Consider the following 20,339-nt stretch of genomic DNA (forward strand, 5'->3'; position numbering starts at 1 on the left):
GTTGGAGGATACATCACCTCTGGAATTGCAGCCCTCAGCTATGGAGTCACCTAGTGTGTCTGCATTATCCTTATAGTAACATAGTAAATGACGGCAGAAAAAGACCTGCATGGTCCATCCAGTCTGCCCAACAAGATAAACTCATATGTGCTACTTTTTGTGTATACCCTACTTTGATTTGTACCTGTCCTCTTCAGGGCACAGACTGTATAAGTCTGCCCAGCACTATCCCCGCCTTCCAACCACCAGCCCCGCCTCCCACCACTGGCTCTGGCACAGACCGTATAAGTCTGCCCAGCACTATCCCCGCCACCGGCTCTGCCACCCAATCTCGGCTAAGCTCCTTAGGATCCATTCCTTTATGTTTATCCCACGCGTGTTTGAATTCTGTTACCGTTTTCATTTCCACCACCTCCCGCGGTAGGGCATTCCAAGCATCCACGACTCTCTCCGTGAAAAAATACTTCCTGACATTTTTATTGAGTCTGCCTCCCTTCAATCTCATTTCATGTCCTCTCGTTCTACCGCCTTCCCACCTCCGGAAAAGGTTCGTTTGCGGATTAATACTTTTCAAATATTTGAACGTCTGTATCATATCACCCCTGTTTCTCCTTTCTTCCAGAGTATACATGTTCAGGTCATCAAGTCTCTCCTCATACGTCTTGTAACGCAAATCCCTTACCATTCTCGTAGCTTTTCTTTGCACCGCTTCAATTCTTTTTACATCCTTCGCATTATCCTTATGACATGTAGAAAGCATAGTTGCTTACCTGTAACGGGGGTGATCTCCGTAGTTATCCGGATAATGCAGAGACACCTTCCCACTCTCCATTCCCACCAACAAAGGAGAGAGAAAAAAAATCCTGAAGAACAAATCCAGTCAGATAGGTAAGTTTTTTTTTTTTTACTCCATATCACAGACTGACTTCCTGAAGCACGCTGGTTCTTCCCATCTTACCTAACAATGGACTGTTTTACTCTCTCGCTATTTAATCAAACTATCTGGATGATGGCCCTTGAGCGGGAAGGGGACCTTGCTTCCCGATTGGATGATTAAGACTCAATTAAGCAAGCTAGGAAGAGCACGTCTGAGCAACCAGCCAACAGAGAAACCTACCAAGTGTGTCTGCATTATCCTGATGACTACGGAGAACACCTGTTACAGGTAAGCAGCTACTCTTTGTAACTTAGCTAAGGCTGTAATTTATCCGCTGCAAATGCATGGTCCTTGAATGTCATTAACAATAGTAGTCCACATGTAACATAGTAAATGTTGGCAGCTAAAGACCTGTATAGTCCATTGTCTGCCCAACAAGGTAGCCAAAGTTGTATCTGCCATTTTATGTAGGTTATACTTTTTCGTAGTTAAACACTGGTATAATGCATCATTTTCTTAATGGCCCTGTTGATGATATTGCATAACAAGTGGAGGAGTAGCCTAGTGGTTAGTGCAGTGGACTTTGATCGTGGGGAACTGAGTTTGAGTCCCACTGCAGCTCCTTATGACTCTGGGCAAGTCACTTAACCCTCCATTGCCCCTGGTACAAAGTACCTGAATATATGTAAACCACTTTGAATGTAGTTGCAAAAAAAACCTCAAAGGCAGTATATCAAGTCCCATTTCCCTATTACATAATATAAATGTTAAGATCATAAAAGCGGAAGAAAACAAGAAAAGAAAATCTGGGTTAACGGAAGCTTGATGTTAATAGAGTTGCTGCTGCTTTTATTGCTTTTCCTCTGAAGGAATAAGGGATATATGTTTGATAATTTGTCAGCCAACATAGTGTCAAGGATCTTACAGTGGGTTTATCCATAGAATTTCCTTGTCCAGGTTTAAATTTTGGGTGGAGGTTTGGACATTTAGTATAATTTTAATACATAGAAACATAGAAAAATGTAGGCAAAGACCATATAGCTTATCCAGTTCTGCCCATCCATGCCATTTACTCTCCCTATTACTCCCTTAGAGATCTTATGTACTTGTCCCAAGCTCGCTTGAATTTTTTTCTGTTTCTACCTTCCCAACTTCCTGCACTGTGCGGCTCAAGTATATGCAGAGTCTGATTGCCGTGCAGGGTGGAGAGAAGCCGTTTCAGGCAGCGCTGTGAGTAATGAGTGAACGCTGTAGGGGAGCATGAGAGAGGCTGGGGGGAGGGTTATGAGAGACACTGGATTAAGGCTGGGGGGAGGGAGAAACTGATGGGGACCCAGGCTATGATGATAGGTGAAACAGAAGCAATTGCCTCTGCTTCACCTGTCTAGAGGGTTTTGTCACACAGCTGACAGAATGCTTTGGGAAGGAAGGCGATTTACTTCTGCAATTGATTAGCATAGGCACATTAAAGAACTGATTTATCAAGTTTTTTTTTTTTGTTTTTTTTTGGGGGGGGGGGGGGGTTGCACACATGCTCAAAGTAGAAAAAGAAACGTAGTCAATTTCTAAAAGGTATTGCAAATCTGGGAGGGGATCCCCCTCCCTCTTTCAAACACTGGGGACAATGTCGGAAGGGTGGGAAAGGAGAAGCAAGAAAGATCTTAGATGTCTCACAAGTTTTTGTTGGCTCCTAGATTTTATGAAAATTTGTCATCCTGGTCTAGGGTCAGTAATGCATCTATCATGCAGATGTGTTTGCATATTATAAGCTAATTTTGAATCTGACAATTGTAAACACTGACTGAATATGCCTTCTGCAGCAGTTACTGATTTTCGGATTCACTGGTTGTTTTAGACCGATTCCAAGTTGGGGTACTAGAAGTGTTATTCAGGGGAAGACGGTTAAATATAGTCATGAAGGAGTTTCATCAGGAGTTGACCAGTAGTTTTCAGACCTTTTGTGAGTAGCACTTGATGTACCTGATTATTATATTCTCCTGAAACTATTACAAGAAATGAGTTGAAGTGGTGCTAACATTTGTTAGTAAAAAGTAAGCTTACATTGTTCACACAACACAGGGTGGCACTACATTTCTGTCTTCAACATTCCATCAGGTTGGAAAAGATTTTTAAAAATAATACAACTATAGTTTCTACCAATTAACAATGCAAAGCAATTTATTTTGCTATGATCCTAGAGCAGAAGTGAAAATGCACTCCCTCTGTCAAATTCATTATTCCTATCTGTATGTGCACTGACCTTGACTAATAGAGAACAGCCAGAAGAGCTTTTTTTGTTTTTGACTCAAACTTGAACCTTCATCTGAAATCTATCACTGTTTCAATCAAAGCCGGGTCCCTTAGAACAGGGTGTCTAAGGCAGCAGTTTTGACTCACCAGAGACAGGCACATGAAGAAGCTGAATACGTGATAACTGTGCCAGGAGTCACGACAAGGACAGCCTTGGCTGCGGTTTTGAGTTTGGTGGAAATTGCTGCCATTTTGAATTCATCTAGAATATCAGATCTGCTCCTGGGGGTTCTGCATGTGCTATTAAGCAGACATCTCCAGGGGCATGAAATTTCACCCCAGCCTCAACCTGGCCATGTGCAAAGCCATCTGTTTGCAGAAACAGGAGGACAAGTGGCGTTTGGACTGTTCCTTTTAAAGCTCAGAAAGCAGCCAAAAGACCTATGGCCATCGCAGGGATAGGAAGTGGTCACTCCCGTTCAGGCTCGAGGCCCCCAGTAAAAATGGAGTCTGCCCTCGGTTAGTAATAGATGCCAGGTTGTGAGATTTCTACCAGACGTGGACTTAGATGCTGTGGGTTCTACAGGTCATTTGCGAGGGGGTATGATCTGATATTCAAGTGGCATCTGCTGGATATTTCCTAGTCTCCCTGTTGCGTTTGCTGGAAATCAGGACAGTAGGAGACACCTTGCAGAGGCTGTTTCATCTACAGGCTGTGGTACCTGTTCTGCAGGAAGAATAACTTCCAGTGCCACACACTTTATGTATTTCGTGGTGCCCTTGATAAATGGCACTTTCCTTAGCATCCCTCCGGCCCGGCCCAGGAATGGACTGATGGGTTGTGCACGTCTACCAGCAGGAGGAGACTGAGAAAAAAACTTTGACTAGATAGCCAATAAGAGCCCTGGTCATGTGACCCTAGCCTCAGTATTTTCTCAGTCTCCCAGCAGGTAGGAAGTGAGCCTATTAGTCTCTTTCTAAATATTTAGTTGTTTTATTATTATATCTTTCTCTGTGCCACAGGAATTCTTTGAGGCTGGTTAGGTTTGGTCAGCTGATTAGCTAAGCCTCAGGGGGGTATACTCGGGTGCCCCGGGTCACTCCCCCTATTCCTCCCCATCTCCCTTCTATTCTACTAATCTCTAAGGGAAGGGTTCCTCTTTTGGTTAGCAAAGAGGTCTTACCTTTGGGAGAGGCAGCCAGATTAAAGTATATAAGCTCTGTTTTCCCCATTGTTTTAACGAGCAGCCAGCTCTGTTTAAGTTTTGGGGTGTCTGTCTTGTGTGTCTCTTTAAAAAAAAAAAAAAAAAAAACGAACCAAAGAGCACAAGTTTGGTTTTGGTATTGTGCTTAGTTTTCATTTCGCTAGGTTATTATTACTAGCACTGCAGAACGGAGTGGTTTTCTAAGGTTTAAATAATAACTGGATTTAGGCGCGAACCGCGTGCACGCGCGTTTCCGCCATGTCTGAAAAACTTAAACGATGCGCTGTTTGCCAGCGTCGGGGGGTTTCTTCTACGGGCGCATGTAAATATTGTACCTCGCCAGGAGCAGCGTCCTCGTCTGTTTTGCCTACGACGTCGGCCTCTCTGTTGGCGGTATCGGGTCCCTCGCCGTCGCGGTCCTCGTCTGCAGCTCCTGAGGAGTCAGGCGCGCCTCCGGAGGCCGTCCCGGCGAATTTGGCGCAAACGGCGGCCATTTTGATTCCTACTCCGTCTTCTCCTTCGCGTATTCAGCAGCCTGCGGCCCTAGGTCTTTCAGATGCTGATACGTTGAATTCAGGAGCTCTGGTGCAATCTGGGGCCACTCAGGCAGGGGGTTTTCCTCCTGAGTTTGTGCTCCAGATGTACCAGGCGTTTTTGATGCACAGAGGCGATGCAGGAGCTGGGACAGCAGATGCTGTCACACCTACACCTCCACCTCCTAAAAGAGTTAGGGAACATGTGTTCCATGGGGATTTTTGGTCCGATCGCGATCAGGAGATGCCCTATCTGGAAGAGGAGGAAGATTTTGAAGACAATGCCTGTACTGATCCTGATTTTTCGCTCTCAGATCCGGAGGCGGCAGCTTTTGCCCAGGGGGATGATCCCGCCATGGCTAGGATTTTTCACAAAGATGACTTGCAGGAGCTCATCTCTATGGTCTCCTCTACTTTGAATTTTGAAGATGTTACGCCGGTTTCACAAACCCGTAAGGTAGACTTCTTGATTAAGGGGTCTAGATCCGCGCCCAAAACTTTTCCCATGCATCAGGACATTTGGGATGTTATTAAAGCGCAATGGGAGGTTCCAGATGCAGCTTTCCGTCCGACTAGATCTATGTCTCGGCTCTATCAGATTCCAGAAACAGATAAAGCTATGCTTAAGGTGCCGGTCGTGGATGCAGTGGTGTCGGCGGTTACTAAGCGGAATACGGTTCCCGTGGATGGAGGCACGGCTCTTCGGGATGTTCAGGACAGAAGACTAGATTCTCTGCTCAGGAATAGTTTTGATGTTTCCTCCTTGGCAGTTCAGGCTGCCATTTGTGGTTCCTTGGTGGCTAGAGCTTGCTTTAGGTGGGCAGAGAGAGTCCTGGACAGGACTTCGGATGATCTTCATTCCATCGATGTTGACGTAGCTAGAATTGAGACAGGGGCGGCTTTTCTGGCTGATGCCCTCTATGATTTACTGCGAGCATCTTCTAAGTCTTTGGCTTTGGGGGTCGCTGCTCGCAGATCTCTGTGGTTGAAAGGTTGGTCAGCGGATGCGGCCTCCAAGTCAAAGTTGAGCAAGTTTCCTTTTAAAGGTTCTTTCTTGTTTGGAGAAGAATTGGATAAGTTGGTTAATTCCTTGGGTGATGCTAAGGTTCCTCGCCTTCCGCAAGATAGACCTCGTCTGTCCACTCGGGGTTCTTTGTTTGGTAGGAGTTCTGGGAGAGGTTTCCGGAAGTTTCAGGCTGGTCGAGGTTTTCAGCCTCAGAGGTCTAGGTTTGGCAATAGGATTCAGTCCTTTCGGGGTTCTCGCAGAGGAGCAGGTTTCTCCAATCCAGGCTTTCGATCCCAGAGTCGTCCGTCCCAATGAAGGTGCGGGGGCCTCTCCTCTGGTCCCTGTCGGAGCTCGTCTTTCTCAGTTCTATCAGAGGTGGGCCCACATTACTTCAGATCAGTGGGTCTTGGAAGTTGTTCGAGACGGTTATGCCTTAGAGTTCGCAAGACCTATTTCAGACGCCTTTCTGGAGTCTCCCTGCCGCTCTCTTCTCAAGGCGAGGGTGGTTCGGGACACTCTACAGAGGCTCTTAGATCTTCAGGCTATCTCTCCAGTCCCTCCTTCCGAGTACAGGCAAGGCCGGTATTCCATTTATTTTGTAGTTCCAAAGAAGGAAGATGCCTTCCGACCTATCTTAGATCTCAAAGCTGTCAATCGCGCTCTCAGAGTCACAAGCTTTCGTATGGAGACACTGCGGTCAGTCATAGTGGCAGTGCGCCAGGACGAGTATTTGACAGCGTTAGATCTCACAGAGGCCTATTTACATATTCCTATTCGTCCAGCTCACCACAAGTTCTTGCGCTTCGCAATTCTAGGGCGGCATTACCAGTTTCGAGCATTGCCCTTCGGTCTTGCGACGGCTCCGCGCACATTTACCAAAGTCATGGTCGTAGTTGCAGCGGCCCTCAGAAAAGAAGGGATTCTTGTCCATCCATACCTAGACGACTGGTTAATCAGAGTGAAGTCTTATCAGGAAAGTTGTCAAGTCACAGGTCGAGTGATGCAGTTTTTGCAGTCTCTAGGTTGGGTGGTAAATGTAGCCAAGAGTCGGTTAGTTCCTTCTCAGTCTCTGGAGTATTTGGGAGTTGTGTTCGACACAGCGCGGGGCCGAGTCTTTCTGCCGCAGGCCAGGATTGTAAAGCTTCAGGTCCAGATAAGGGAGTTACTTCAGCACCACCGTCCATGTGCTCGGGATTATCTTCAGGTGCTCGGTTCCATGGCAGCCACTATAGAGGCAGTACCCTGGGCCAGGCTTCATATGAGGCCTCTTCAGTGGTCCCTTCTCTCCCGGTGGTCCTCTCAGAGGGATTCTCTACTGATGCGACTACCTCTCCGCAACCGAGAACGCAGCTCCCTGTTCTGGTGGCTGCGGATGAAGAATCTGACGGTAGGAATGCCTTTGGAGTCTCCTCGGTGGATACCGTTAACAACAGATGCCAGTCTCCGAGGCTGGGGAGCGCATTGTCTAGGCAAGTGGACTCAGGGTCTCTGGTCTCAACTGGAAGCCATTCAATCAATCAACTTTTTGGAGACCAGGGCGATTCGGTTAGCTCTGCAACACTTCGGTTCTCTTCTGGTAGGCAAAGCGGTGCGGGTCCTTTCCGACAATGCCTCGGCAGTGGCCTATATCAACCGCCAGGGAGGAACGAGATGCCGACTATTGTGTCGGGAGGCGGAGAGTCTCCTTTCCTGGGCGGAAGTTCATCTAACGGCCATTTCAGCATCCCACGTAGCAGGAGTAGAGAACGTTCAAGCCGACTTCCTCAGTCGCCACACTCTCGATCCGGGAGAATGGGCTCTCAGCGCTCAGGCGTTTCAGGTTATAGTGGAGCGCTGGGGCACTCCAGTTCTCGATCTTTTTGCCACCAGTCTCAACTCAAAGGTCCCTCGGTTCTTCAGTCGCAGAAGGGATGCAAGAGCGGCAGGGGTAGACGCTCTCTTGCAGCAGTGGCCCCCCGACCTTCTTTATGCGTTTCCTCCTTGGCCGCTCATAGGTCGTCTCCTGCAGAGAATCGAGGAACACAGAGGACCGGTAATTCTGGTGGCACCGGACTGGCCTCGGCGTCCTTGGTACGCGGATCTGCAACGTCTGTCGGTGGCGCCTCCTTTTCGACTCCCGGTGCACAAGGCTCTGTTGGTACAAGGGCCAGTCCCACATCCAGATCCGGCTCGATTTTGTCTTACGGCTTGGCTCTTGAACGAGCCCGTTTAGCTAAGCGGGGTTTTTCGCAACCAGTGATTTCCACCATGCTTCGTTCTCGTCGCCGTTCCACCTCTCTGAACTATATTCGCACTTGGAGAATTTTTGAGGCTTGGTGTGTAGAGGCTGACATTCGTCCTTTCGGCGCGTCAGTGGCTCAGATGTTAGATTTTTTACAGCGAGGGTTTGATAAAGGGCTGTCTCTTTCTTCTCTTAAGGTGCAAGCGGCAGCTCTTTCCTGTTTCAGAGGTAGGATTAGGGGTAGGTCTTTCGCTAGGCTGCCCGATGTAGTACGTTTTTTGAAGGGAGTCAGTCTTCTTCGTCCTCCGGTTAGGTCAGTGTTCCCATCTTGGGATCTTAATCTGGTCCTTTCGTCTTTGACAAAACCTCCTTTTGAGCCATTGCGTGCATGTTCGTTGAAGGATTTGACTCTTAAGACAGTGTTTTTGGTGGCTATTGCCTCGGCTAGGAGAGTCTCGGAGTTGCAAGCTTTCTCATGTAGATCTCCATTTCTGCAATTTTCAAAGGAACGAGTGGTTCTTCGTCCGGTGCCTTCCTTTTTGCCTAAGGTACTGTCTCGATTTCATCTGTCCCAGTCAGTGTTTCTGCCGGTTCTAGGATCGGCCTCAGGGACGCAGGAACAGAGACGGTTGCATACTCTGGATGTTAAGAGGGTGCTTAAACGGTATCTCGCAGTTACTGAGGATTTCCGTCGCACAGACCGTCTTTTCCTTCTGTTGGCCGGTCACCGTAAGGGTTTGTCGGCTTCTAAGCCCACGTTATCTAGGTGGATCAAAGAGATGATAGCGTCAGCCTACCTTTTGGCAGGTAAGGCAGTCCCGGACTCGGTTAAAGCTCATTCAACTAGAGGGCAGGCAGCGTCCTGGGCCGAGTGTTCCTTGGTTCCGCCAGCGGAGATTTGTAAGGCAGCTACGTGGTCTTCTCTTCATTCCTTTTCTAAGCATTACAGGCTTGATGTTCAATGTCGGCAAGAGGCGGTCTTTGCGTCGCGGGTAATCTCAGCAGGTTTGCTGGGGTCCCTCCCGTAGGACTACTGCTTTGTTACGTCCCATCAGTCCATTCCTGGGCCGGTCCGGAGGGATGCTAAGGAAGGAGAAATTAGACCTTACCTGCTAATTTGCTTTCCTTTAATCCCTCCGGACCGGCCCAGGCCCCTCCCGTGTGATATATTTCTGTCTAGTTCTCTATGTTTCATGGTTTGCAGAGATGTGTTCAGTTCTTTGTTTGTTGAGCTGTTTTGTTTGCAAGTTAAACCATAAATAAATGGGTTAAAAAAAAAAAAAAAAAAAAACACACAGTTTCTATTATGGCCATACCGCTGCTCTGGTAAGGGTATGTGGTGAGCCATTATAGTTTAGGCCATACCGCTGCTCTGGTAAGGGTATGTGGTGAGCCATTATAGTTTGGCCATACCGATGCCCTGGTTAGGGTACTTGGTGAGCCATTATGATAAGGCCATACCGATTCTCTGGTTAGAGTTTTCGGTGAGCCATTATGACAAGGCCATACCGCTGCTCTGGTGAGAGTTGTCGGTGAGCCTTTGAGCACGCCTTCAACAGTGCTCCCTGGTTGCTTGAATTCCTTGGGGCACAGACTGTTCTTCTTCTTTCTGCTTTGTTATTTAAATACTGAGGCTAGGGTCACATGACCAGGGCTCTTATTGGCTATCTAGTCAAAGTTTTTTTCTCAGTCTCCTCCTGCTGGTAGACGTGCACAACCCATCAGTCCATTCCTGGGCCGGTCCGGAGGGATTAAAGGAAAGCAAATTAGCAGGTAAGGTCTAATTTCTCCTTTCAGCCCATCCTAGACCTCAAAGGAAAACAGAGCCTTGAATGTCCCCAAGTTTTGCATGGAAACGTTGTGATCGGTCATTGTGGCAGTGAGGCGAGAAGAATTCTTCACCTCCCTGTACCTGACAAAAGTGTATTTGCATATTCTAATCCAGAGTGGCCATCAGAGATTCCTTCATTTCATGGTCTTGAGGCAGCACTTCCAATTTTGTGCCCTTCCATTTGGGCTGGCAACAGAGCCTCTGATGTTCTCCAAGGTGATGGTGGAGGTTATCTCTTCACTGCACAAGGAAGGAATTCAGATGCACCCCTATCTCGTCAATTAATTGATTTGGGCAAAGTCCTTTCAAGAGAGCAAGTGGATCACCTGCAGGGTAGAGCAGTTAGGTTGGATGGTCACTTTGACCTAGAGATGTTTGGTCCTGTTGCAGGTACTGGAGTTTCTGGGGATTTGTTTTCAACACTCAGTAGGGAAGAGTGTTTCTCCCATCATCCAGAGTGCACAAACTGTTGGATTAGATTCTCAACCTCCTGGCTGTGAGATTTGCAGGTGCTGGGATCTATGGTGGCAACTCTGGAGGTAGTGCAGTAGGCCAAGGCCCACATGCACCCCCTCCAGTGCTCTTTGTGCTGTCCATGGTCTCCAAGTTTAGGTGCACCTTCCCCTCCAGGGTGGGGGGGAAGGCAGGCAAGGTGGAGTCTGCAGTGGTGGCTTCACACTTCCAACTTGTAGCATGGCATGAGTCTGGAGTCTCTGGAGTGGGTGACGATGAAGATAGACACCAGCCTCAGAAGTTAGGGAGCTGCTGATCTCAGGTGGCACATGGCCAGAGGTCGGTGGAGGAACTTGGTGGCTTGCCAGCAGATTGGAGAACAGGGCAGTGCACTTGGCAGTGGTGTCAATTAAAGCCATACTTGAGGGCAAACTGTAGTGGCCTATGTCAATCAGCAGGAAGACATGGGAAGTTGTCAAGTAGTGATGAGGGCAGCAGGTCTCTTCTAGGGGAAAGGGGATGAGACTTGATATACCGCCTTTCTGTGGTTACATTCAAACATTTGCATATTACATATTATATACAGGTACTTATTTTGTACCTGGGGCAGTGGAGGGTTAAGTGAGTTACCCAGAGTCACAAGGAACTGCAGTGGGAATCAAACCCAGTTCCCCAGGATCAGAGTCTGCTGCAGTAACTACTAGGCTAACCTCTTCTAGGTCTGTCTGCTGCATAGACAGACCTAGACCTGACAAGCATGTATAATGGTCAGGTAGATTTTCTAAGCAGACACATCTTCGATCCAGGGTCAGAAGGCCTGAGACAACATCATGCGTACTTGAGACCGGCTGCGGATGGATTTGATAGTCATTGGTAAACGTACAGGTTCCCAGGTTCTTCGGCCGCAGGAGAGAAGTGCAGTTGGAGGGGATAGATGTTCTGATTCAGCAGCCACAGCATTTACTTCAGTATGTGTCTTATCTGTGGCCACTGGTGGGTTGAGTCATCCAAAGGATAGAGTGCCACGTCAGTCCAATAGTTCTGTTGGCCCCTATCTGGCCTCAGAGACTATGGTATGGGAACTCGGTTCATCTAGTGATGACATTTTTCTAATATGTTAAAACACTGAAGGAAGGGAATACTATTATTAAAATTTCACTTTTAATTAAACCTGCACTCAGAAAGCATAAACAGCAGTAGAAGATATTGAGAACCAGCAGAAAAGCACATCAGTCAAGAGGAAAAAGCCTTGAGCCCTGTCTCAGTAGCTTTGGTCTGTTAGATGGCTCTATTTCTATCATTGGCATAGAAAACCTCTTATTGAAAATTGTGTCCTGCGTCAATAGTTCAAAAAACTATTTTTATTCAACTTAGCTTCATCAGATTTCACAGGCTCTCTTCAACACACCCATAACTTGCCCATCGTGTCCAATAGAGGCCAGCATTTAGCCAGGCTAACCCTCACAGTTGCATCAAGGACTTGAGAACTAAAAAGAGAGCATACAATATCTCAGTCTTTACAAAATAGAAAAACACATTCTTACTCGCTGTTGCTTAAGATTGGCACACTTGGTGGAGCGGTGACGTCACGCTGAGCAATGGCGGTGTGAGAGAATAGCTCCGCATGCCAGCCTAGAAGCTTCTTCATATATAACCGCTGGAAACGAATAAAACGAGAAGAAAATTCAAATAATTGTAGCGGAAGACCTACTGCGGGCAGAGATGTCTGGAAGAGAAGCGGCAGGGTCCCGCAAGTCTTTAAAAGACTTTACATATGTACCGCATCAGAACGCGGACAAGATGGCGCCTGTTGAAGAGCGGGGAAAAATAGCTACCGTCGGGGGCACTGCTTCACCCGGTGAGAATACTGAGGAAAGAGAACTGTCTGCCAAAGACTTTTGGGCTCTCCTGGATGTGATCCGCTCCGATATTAAAGGAGTCAGGGAGGATTTTTTTTACTTTAGCAGCGGACCTCCGCGGAGAGATTACAGAGCTGGGCCGACGGGTGGAAGACCTGGATGAACACGTGGAGGGCTAGCAGGAGGCTCTGAACACGGTAGAACATACATTGAAAGAACAGCAAGCGATATGTAGATCGTTGGAGGAAAAGATTGAAGATTTAGGAAATCGGGGAAGGAGATCGAACATCCGCATTCGAGGGGTTCCAGAACAAGCAGAATATTTGGACTGTGAAAAGGTCACGCAGCAAATCGCGAGCATGTTGCTGTCTGAGGACGGACAAGAAGTGGCCCCTGAATCAATTAAAGTGGATCGGGCTCATAGAGTAATGGTGAGAATGAGAGCTAATACACCAAGAGACATTATTGCCTGTTTCTCAGATTATAAGGTAAAAGAGGCGATACTCCGCAAAGCGCGCAAGAGGGAAGCTCTGCAATGGGATACGTTCTCTATTGAACTCTATCAAGATCTGGCCCCGGCCACACTAAAACGACGAGCAGAGATGAAGAATTTCACCAGATACCTGCGGGACAAAGGAATCGTATACAGATGGCAGCATCCATTCACCCTGGCCTACAACCAAGAAGGAAAATGGAACCGGATTTTAAACATGGAGGAAGCACGCGCCACATGGCCGGAGGTGGAGGCCCCCGTGGGGAGTGCGGAAGAACGCAGCAGTCTGGATTTGACATCTCGGCCGGTACGACAGCGCTGGACAAGAGTGGCGAGAGGCAAAGGGCGCCTCACTAGAGAGCAATCAGACAAGAAACTGACACCCTCGCAGAACAATAGGACTTGAATATTGGGACTGGTGCAGTGGTAATATATAAGAAGTGGATGTTGTTTTTGAGCGGGTGGGTAAGGATGCGAAGGGAATATGGTTATATAAGAATATATGGGGAAGTTGTGTGCAATGCTTGGCATGTGATTGGTCACTGTTCTCTATTCACAGAGGTGGGATAAAGTTGACCCATCGGTTAGATGGGGGGGGGGAGTGGGGAAAAAGGGTATCTCAGAGGGGGTTTCCTCTTTTATATAGATTCTGGAGGCAGAGTCCCAGGAAGCTGAATAGGGAGGTTGATTGTAAACCCCCATGATAGAACTAACCTATTTGTCCCTCAATGCAAGGGGCCTTAATACCCCCATAAAACGTAGGAGGCTATTCAGGGAGGCAAAGAGAGTGGGAGCGGACATACTGTTTGTACAAGAGACACATCTGCTGCCCAGACATGAACACTTATTATATAATCAGGGATATCCTCACCAATATTTAGCTTCGAATCGACAACAAAATAAAACAGCAGGAGTGGGGATCCTTTTTAGGCAAGGCCATAGCGGGGTAATACAGGAGGTAAAAAGGGATTCTGGGGGTAGATTTGTGATAGTGGTATATTGTCCCTTGGGGGGCAGTCTTATACACTAGTTAACATATATGCTCCAAATCAATCCCAGGGAGATTTCTATGCTGCCCTTGGCAATCATCTCGGGCGATGTGTACAGGGGGAGATATTGATAGGTGGAGATTTCAATCTGACCATAGAGCCCGCGTTGGATAATTCGACTGGAATGGCTGGATATGCTCAGCCAGAGCGGGATAAACTACTCCAATTCCTGAATCACTGGGGGCTGGTGGACATTTGGCGGGTAATGGATATGGGCGAGAGAGATTACACGTGCTATTCTGCTCCACATGATACATATTCGAGAATAGATATGTGGATGGGAATTGCAGGCATAGTTACCCAGGCAGAATCTACAGTGATTTACACTCGGTCCTGGTCAGATCATGCTCCGATAGCAATAGCCCTGAGGGGATTTCCAAGGAGTACAAGATCCAGAAGTTGGCAATTCCCTGATGGGTTATTGGATGACCCACAAAATGTACAAAGAATTGAAAAAGAAATTGGGGAGTTTTTACAGTTTAATGACACACCGGGAATTACACCAGAGATACTTTGGGAAAGCTTAAAGGTGGTGATTAGAGGGAAAGTAATAGCATTGCAAGCATATTTAGGGAAAGACCATAGGGAGAAAGAAACAGCTTATAGACACACAGTACAACACCTAGAAACATTAGTTAAACAAGGTCAGGCTACGGCCAGACAGCAAGAGGAATTACATAGGTCTAGAGTTCACCTACTGGATTTGGAACTTAGTCATTAAGGAACAAATGCAGCGGACACAACAGGAATACTATGAGTTTAATAATAAAGCGAGTAAATTATTAGCCTATAAATTACAACAGCTTAGGGGACGTAATGATATCGGTAAAGTGAGAATGGAGGATGGGCAGAGCTGGGATCAAGTAGAAGAGATTCAGAGAATAATTGTTGAGTATTATCAGAGGCTTTATCTACCGGAGGGGCAAGCGGCAGAGGAAACTATACAGAATTTTTTGGACACGGTAGACATCCCTAACCTGAGAGGGGCAGAGCAAGAACTGCTATCAGCACCCATAACACTAGAGGAAGTGACCTTAGCAATCAAAGGTTTACCTAGGGGAAAAGCCCCGGGTGCAGATGGGTATAGTAATAGATTCTATAAATGCTTTAACTCTATCTTAGCACCCATCTTGCTTAAAGTGTTCAATGATATTCAGCTTGACTCTGTGCTCCCACGGTCGTGGCGTTTAGCCACCGTGGTATTACTCCTTAAGCCGCATAAAGACCCACAAAGCTGCGGCTCATATCGGCCCATATCCCTATTGGGTACCGACTATAAAATTCTAACTACAATCTTGGTTGACCGGCTGCAAAGGGTGTTGCCTCGCTTGGTCCATGAGGACCAAGCGGGATTTATAGCAAATAGGCAAACTTTTGATAACACGAGACGAGCACAATATATATTGGACAGAATCAAACAGGTGGGACAACCGGCGATCTTTCTCTCTCTAGATGTTGAGAAGGCATTTGATAGAGTGCTATGGCCCTATTTGTTTGCATTGCTGAAGAAAGTGGGCATTAGTGGGCAATACTTATGTTGGGTCATGGCGCTCTATCGTCACCCTATGTCTCAGTTACGAATTAATGGTACATACACTGATTCATTTGAGTTGTTTAGAGGTACTAGGCAGGGATGTGCCTTGTCCCCGCTATTGTTCGCATTAGCTATGGAGCCACTGGCAATGTTGGTTAGACAAGATCCAGAGGTGCAGGGCATTCGAATAGGGCGACAAGAAACTAAAATTATGCTTTATGCTGATGATGTCCTGCTTACACTTTCACAACCTGAATCCTCACTGAGAGCAGTGATGGTGATACTTCAGGGGTATGGACAAATCGCAGATCTCAAGATTAACATTCAAAAATCAGAACTCATGCCAATACAATGCCCTGCAGGGTTACAAGAGGAAATACAATCTCTCTTTTCAATGGTCTCCTAAATTTATTAGATATTTGGGGGTTAACTTAACACCAGATACGGGGGATTTATACCAAGAGAACTTTGTCCCTAAAATGCGGGAACTCCTGCAAGAATTAGAGAGATGGGGGGGGGGGGGGGGGGGGGGGGGCTGCAAATGTCATGGATGGGCAGAGTAGCAGCGGTAAAGAAGACAGTGCTGCCCAAGTTGCTTTACTTATTTATGGCTATGCCTGTCTCTGTGCCACATAACTTCTTTTACACACTTAACAAGAAAATGTTCGCCTTTATTTGGCGCAAGAGGCCACCCCGAGTGAATCGTAGAATACTATATCAATTAAGAAAGGATGGGGGTACCGAATTTGGGGCTGCTTTACAGAGCTGCTCTATTTCAAATGCTGTCCACGGTGCAGAGGGGTCCAAATAAGTTGTGGACCTATGCAGCGCAGTGGGGGTTGAAGGGGGTGCCTATATGGGCGGTGTCGTGGCTTCCCCTACAGTTGCTGAGGGGACTTATATCAGGATTGACGGGCCCAATGAGGGTGGCGCTAGAAGAATGGGCAAGATGTAGAGCAGCATGGTTCCCGGGGCGTAAATATCACCTGACTACGCCCATAATATACGCTACAGATTTTGTCCCTGGGAGGAGAGAAGGGGTGTATGGGCACTGGTCAGCGGCTTCTCTGCAACTGTTGGGTCAGATATGGGAAGGTGGGAAATGCCATTCGTTTGAAACTTTAAAAGAGGAATTTGGCTTGGGGGACAGAGACAGATTTCATTATATGCAGATCAGAGACTTTGTGCAGAAGAAAGCCAGAGAAGATCTGTCTCTGGTGGCCACGGAGCTTGAAATGGCAATGAGATCTGGGGAAGGTAAAGGAGGGATTTCCCGAATTTATAGAGCTTTACTTCATAAGTCCCAACCGTTAAATACGTGTATTAATAAATGGGGAGTCCCTTTTGGGTACTACATATGAACCAGAAACTTGGAAAAAGATATTTAAACGACTACTGTCATTTTCTGTGGCCACCCCCTTATTGGAAAATGGATATAAAATGTTGTAACAATGGTATATGACTCCCAGTAGGCTGTCCCGTATGTTTAAAACGGGAAGGGCAAGTTGCTGGCGTAATTGTGGGACGGAAGGAACGTTTTGGCATATATGGTGGGACTGTCCGAGGATACAGCAGTTCTGGCAAGATTTACAGATGAGACTGCAGAATGGCCTGGGAGCTGAGGTTGTACGAACTCCTGGGCTGTGCTTGTTGAATATCCCGTTAAGGGAGGGACGTGGCTTACGTCATGGGCCCCTATCATACATTGTAACTGCAGCCAGGATTTTAATTGCAAGATATTGGAAGCAATCGGCGACTCCCACCGTGGAGCAAGTATTGACTAAAGTGGACTATTGTTGTTTGATGGACAAACTTACAGCCCTAAGGCGAGGGGGCATGGTGAGATTTTCAAAAACATGGTCTTCCTATGTGGAATGGCGAGGTTTAACAGGGTGACATATGTATAATGAGGATACTCTGTTGTAGGGGGGGTTTGATGTATACCTGAGATGCCTGGGGGGGGGGAAGGGGGGTGGAGGGAGGTTGTCGATTCATATATGAGAAAGTTTTGTGATAAATGTGTTCAGCTATGTGGGTTGTATGTAAAGAAAAAAGTTAATAAAAAGAATTATTAAAAAAAAAAAATTGGCACACTTTACCTACTAAAGGTTAACAGGACAAGGTGATGACTGATATATAGAACACCATCATTCAAAAATCTGCCAATCAGCGTTTTGCTTCCAATACAACCTTCCTCGTAATCAGAACCACATTGAGGCAGCAAGCTAGTCTTTACAAAAAAAACTTTCTTAAAGACTCATAAAATTGAGAAAAGCTAAAAAAAAAATATTGGAGAAATATTAGAAAAAATATTGCCAGTGAATTCTCACATTAAGCCCATACAATTCTAGAGTAAGTAATTTTGAAAATCCACCATTGCTCTGCTTGCAACAAACGTCTGCAGCGATCAAACAGCGGGGGAGACGTATATGTAATTCCAAATCTTTATTGGAGAACACCAAATGACTTGACATAGCTGCTGTGTTTCGGCACCTGAGTGCCTGCATCAGGAGTTTTCTAATAGATGTTTCCTTGTTTCAGGTTATTAATACAAGGAACCAAGGTTATGTTGAAAATCCAAGAAAGTTCGATATACTTTGGAGTCCGCCGAGGAGGTCTTAGTCAAGTATAAAGATTTGAAATTACATATATGTCTCCCTCGTTTGGAAAGAGCCAACTTGTCCTACTCCCTTTTTTTTCATCTGAGTTTCGTAGGAATTTAGTGCACCTCCACTTCTTGTGGTTTCTGTGCCTATTGAAACTTAAACCAAAGTCTTGGGCTGGCACTTAATCTCAAGTTTGAATAAGTTATGTAGTTGGATTCAAATTGACTTGTTGGAACCCTAAAGAATTATTTGCATCTAGAATGCATATAAAGTCTGGATGAATTGCCTGTTGCAGAGTTAAGTAAAGTTTGTGTTTGAATTAAAAATGTATTTGCTAATGAAAGAGTAAAAGCCTACAAACTTTTTGTGGCCCTGGTCTCGGGTACTGACTCACAAAGAGCTGGTGCCTGAACTGTATGGTGAGACCAGGGTTACAGGTATATTTAAATTAGTGAAAAAAATCTATTGAATAACTTGCATTTATCCAGAGAACAGTGTTTATTTGGAACTCGCTTCTTTTTCTTGACTCCTCAAAGATAATGGTCTTTTCAACATACTGAATCAACATCCCATTTCAGATTTTTACACTGCTTATTTGTAAACTAGTAAAAAAATGGCCCGTTTCTGGCGGCGATGAAACGGGCACTAGCGGGCAGGGGACTCCCTTCCCCTCCCCTTACGCATGTCTCCCTGGTGGTGTAGAGGTACCTGTTCGGTGGGGGCAGGAAAGAAAGAGCCCCCTCTTTCCTGCCCGTAGCAGTGGTGGTAGCTTCCTTGCTGCATCTTGTGGGAGTCCGGCTCTCGGCGTTTCAAAATGGCCGCTGAGAGTTGAAGTCTCACGATGCAGCTTGAACTTTCGGTGGCTATTTTGAAACGCCGAGAGCCGGACTCCCACAAGATGCAGCAAGGAAGCTACCACCACCGCTACGGGCAGGAAAGAGGGGGCTCTTTCTTTCCTGCCCCCACCAAACAGGTACCTTTAGACCACAAGGGAGACACGCGGAAGGGGAGGGGAGGTGACGGGGGGAGGGATGTTGCTGGGGGTGAGTGTACCGTGGGCGTGGCGGTAACTTCTAAGGGGCGGGGCTATGTGGCGAAAGGGGCCGGGTTGATGTGGACGTCATGGGCGGCTAGGATTTTTTGGAAGGGGAGGAGACTGCTCCCCGTGCATTAATTAGCCTTGTTTTCGTGTTCCGCCCTCAACGTCATCACGTGTGACGCGAGGGCGGGGCATGAAGATGTTGTGGCTTTACCACCATAAAACCACGAACCGGTGTGTGAGTAACTTCAGTGACGTCAGTGTCCTCAGAACGTTGAGGGTGCGTTTTATTATAGTAGATTTAGTCTGGAAACAGTCAATAAAAATGAGACAAGACTATAGATGAGAAATTGATACATTGTTATGTTTATGTACGTTCATGTTCATTTGTTAGTATGTGCTTGTTTACTGCCTTTATGAAGAGTTTGTCCCAAGGTGTGGTGTGCAGTGTTACTGCAATTTAGTCGACAGTAGCATAGCAATTGGCATGAACTTAATTTATTAGGTTCTGTACTTTTCTTGTTACAGTATTTTTGATCTTTTTTTGTCATCCTTTCTCTAGTCTCTCTTGGAAAGAACAGGGTATACACTAGATGTGACCACTGGACAAAGAAAGTATGGTGGGCCTCCTCCAGATATTATACATTCAGGACATCAGCCTTCAGTTGGTACAGAGGTAAGGAAAGAGTGGGTAACCAATGTTCAAAGACCTGAGTTGGTCCTTCAAAATACAGTACAGCAAGGCTTAAATTCTGGGCTCCAGTTGACATGGCATGCAGATATTTTGCTATGATGCCCAGAATTTTTGGGTCATTTTCCCAGCTGCAGCCATGCCCATTGGAAGAGCTGTACCTTACTGGCTTCATGATGCCCAAACTTACTTGTTCGTGATCCTCAAGAGACTTGAGATCTCAGGATCTGCACTGGAGTTTGGGTACTGTGTGATGAAACTTAATGACAGTAGTTATGACAGAAAGAGTTGTTTTTGCAGTGGTAACGGCCAAAGCCAACAAAATCAAAGGTAGGGGAAAACTGGCTGGAGTTGGGTTGCTGGCTGAGAGTAGAAGAAAGGATAGTTAGAGTTGGATGAGTGGCATTAATGGCAGGCCCTCTAGTATAGAGAAAAGGAAAGGAATGACTAGTTTTCTAGGGGTCATGGGTAGAGAGCTGAAATTGAAGACAAAAGGTACATGGTTTTAGAGCTTTAAGTTGATGGCTTCTAGATCCAAAGACAGTTAAGGCTCATGCTCTGTTCTATATAGGGACCTATAATCTGCCTTTAAAACTTAAGGTGCAAAGCGGCGTACAGATCAAGATACTTCCTAAGAGGAAGGAGTTTACGTAATTGTCACTATAAACTATAACAACACCTCAAGTAAAAAT

General features: G+C 46.4%; 1 protein-coding gene across 7 annotated transcripts in view; it reads left to right on the forward strand.

Moving 5' to 3' along the window:
• SYNCRIP (synaptotagmin binding cytoplasmic RNA interacting protein) overlaps positions 1 to 20,339 on the forward strand; it is a 147,315-nt gene that overhangs the window by 38,198 nt on the left and 88,778 nt on the right. For all 7 annotated transcript variants that reach the window (XM_030199120.1, XM_030199123.1, XM_030199117.1 and 4 more), the window contains exon 5: positions 19,519 to 19,632. In XM_030199120.1, coding sequence (XP_030054980.1) covers positions 19,519 to 19,632 — 114 coding nt within the window. The remainder of the gene's footprint in view (positions 1 to 19,518; positions 19,633 to 20,339) is intronic.

This window comes from Microcaecilia unicolor, chromosome 3 (assembly GCF_901765095.1).
Source record: "Microcaecilia unicolor chromosome 3, aMicUni1.1, whole genome shotgun sequence".
Classification (NCBI taxonomy): Eukaryota; Metazoa; Chordata; class Amphibia; order Gymnophiona; family Siphonopidae; genus Microcaecilia; species Microcaecilia unicolor.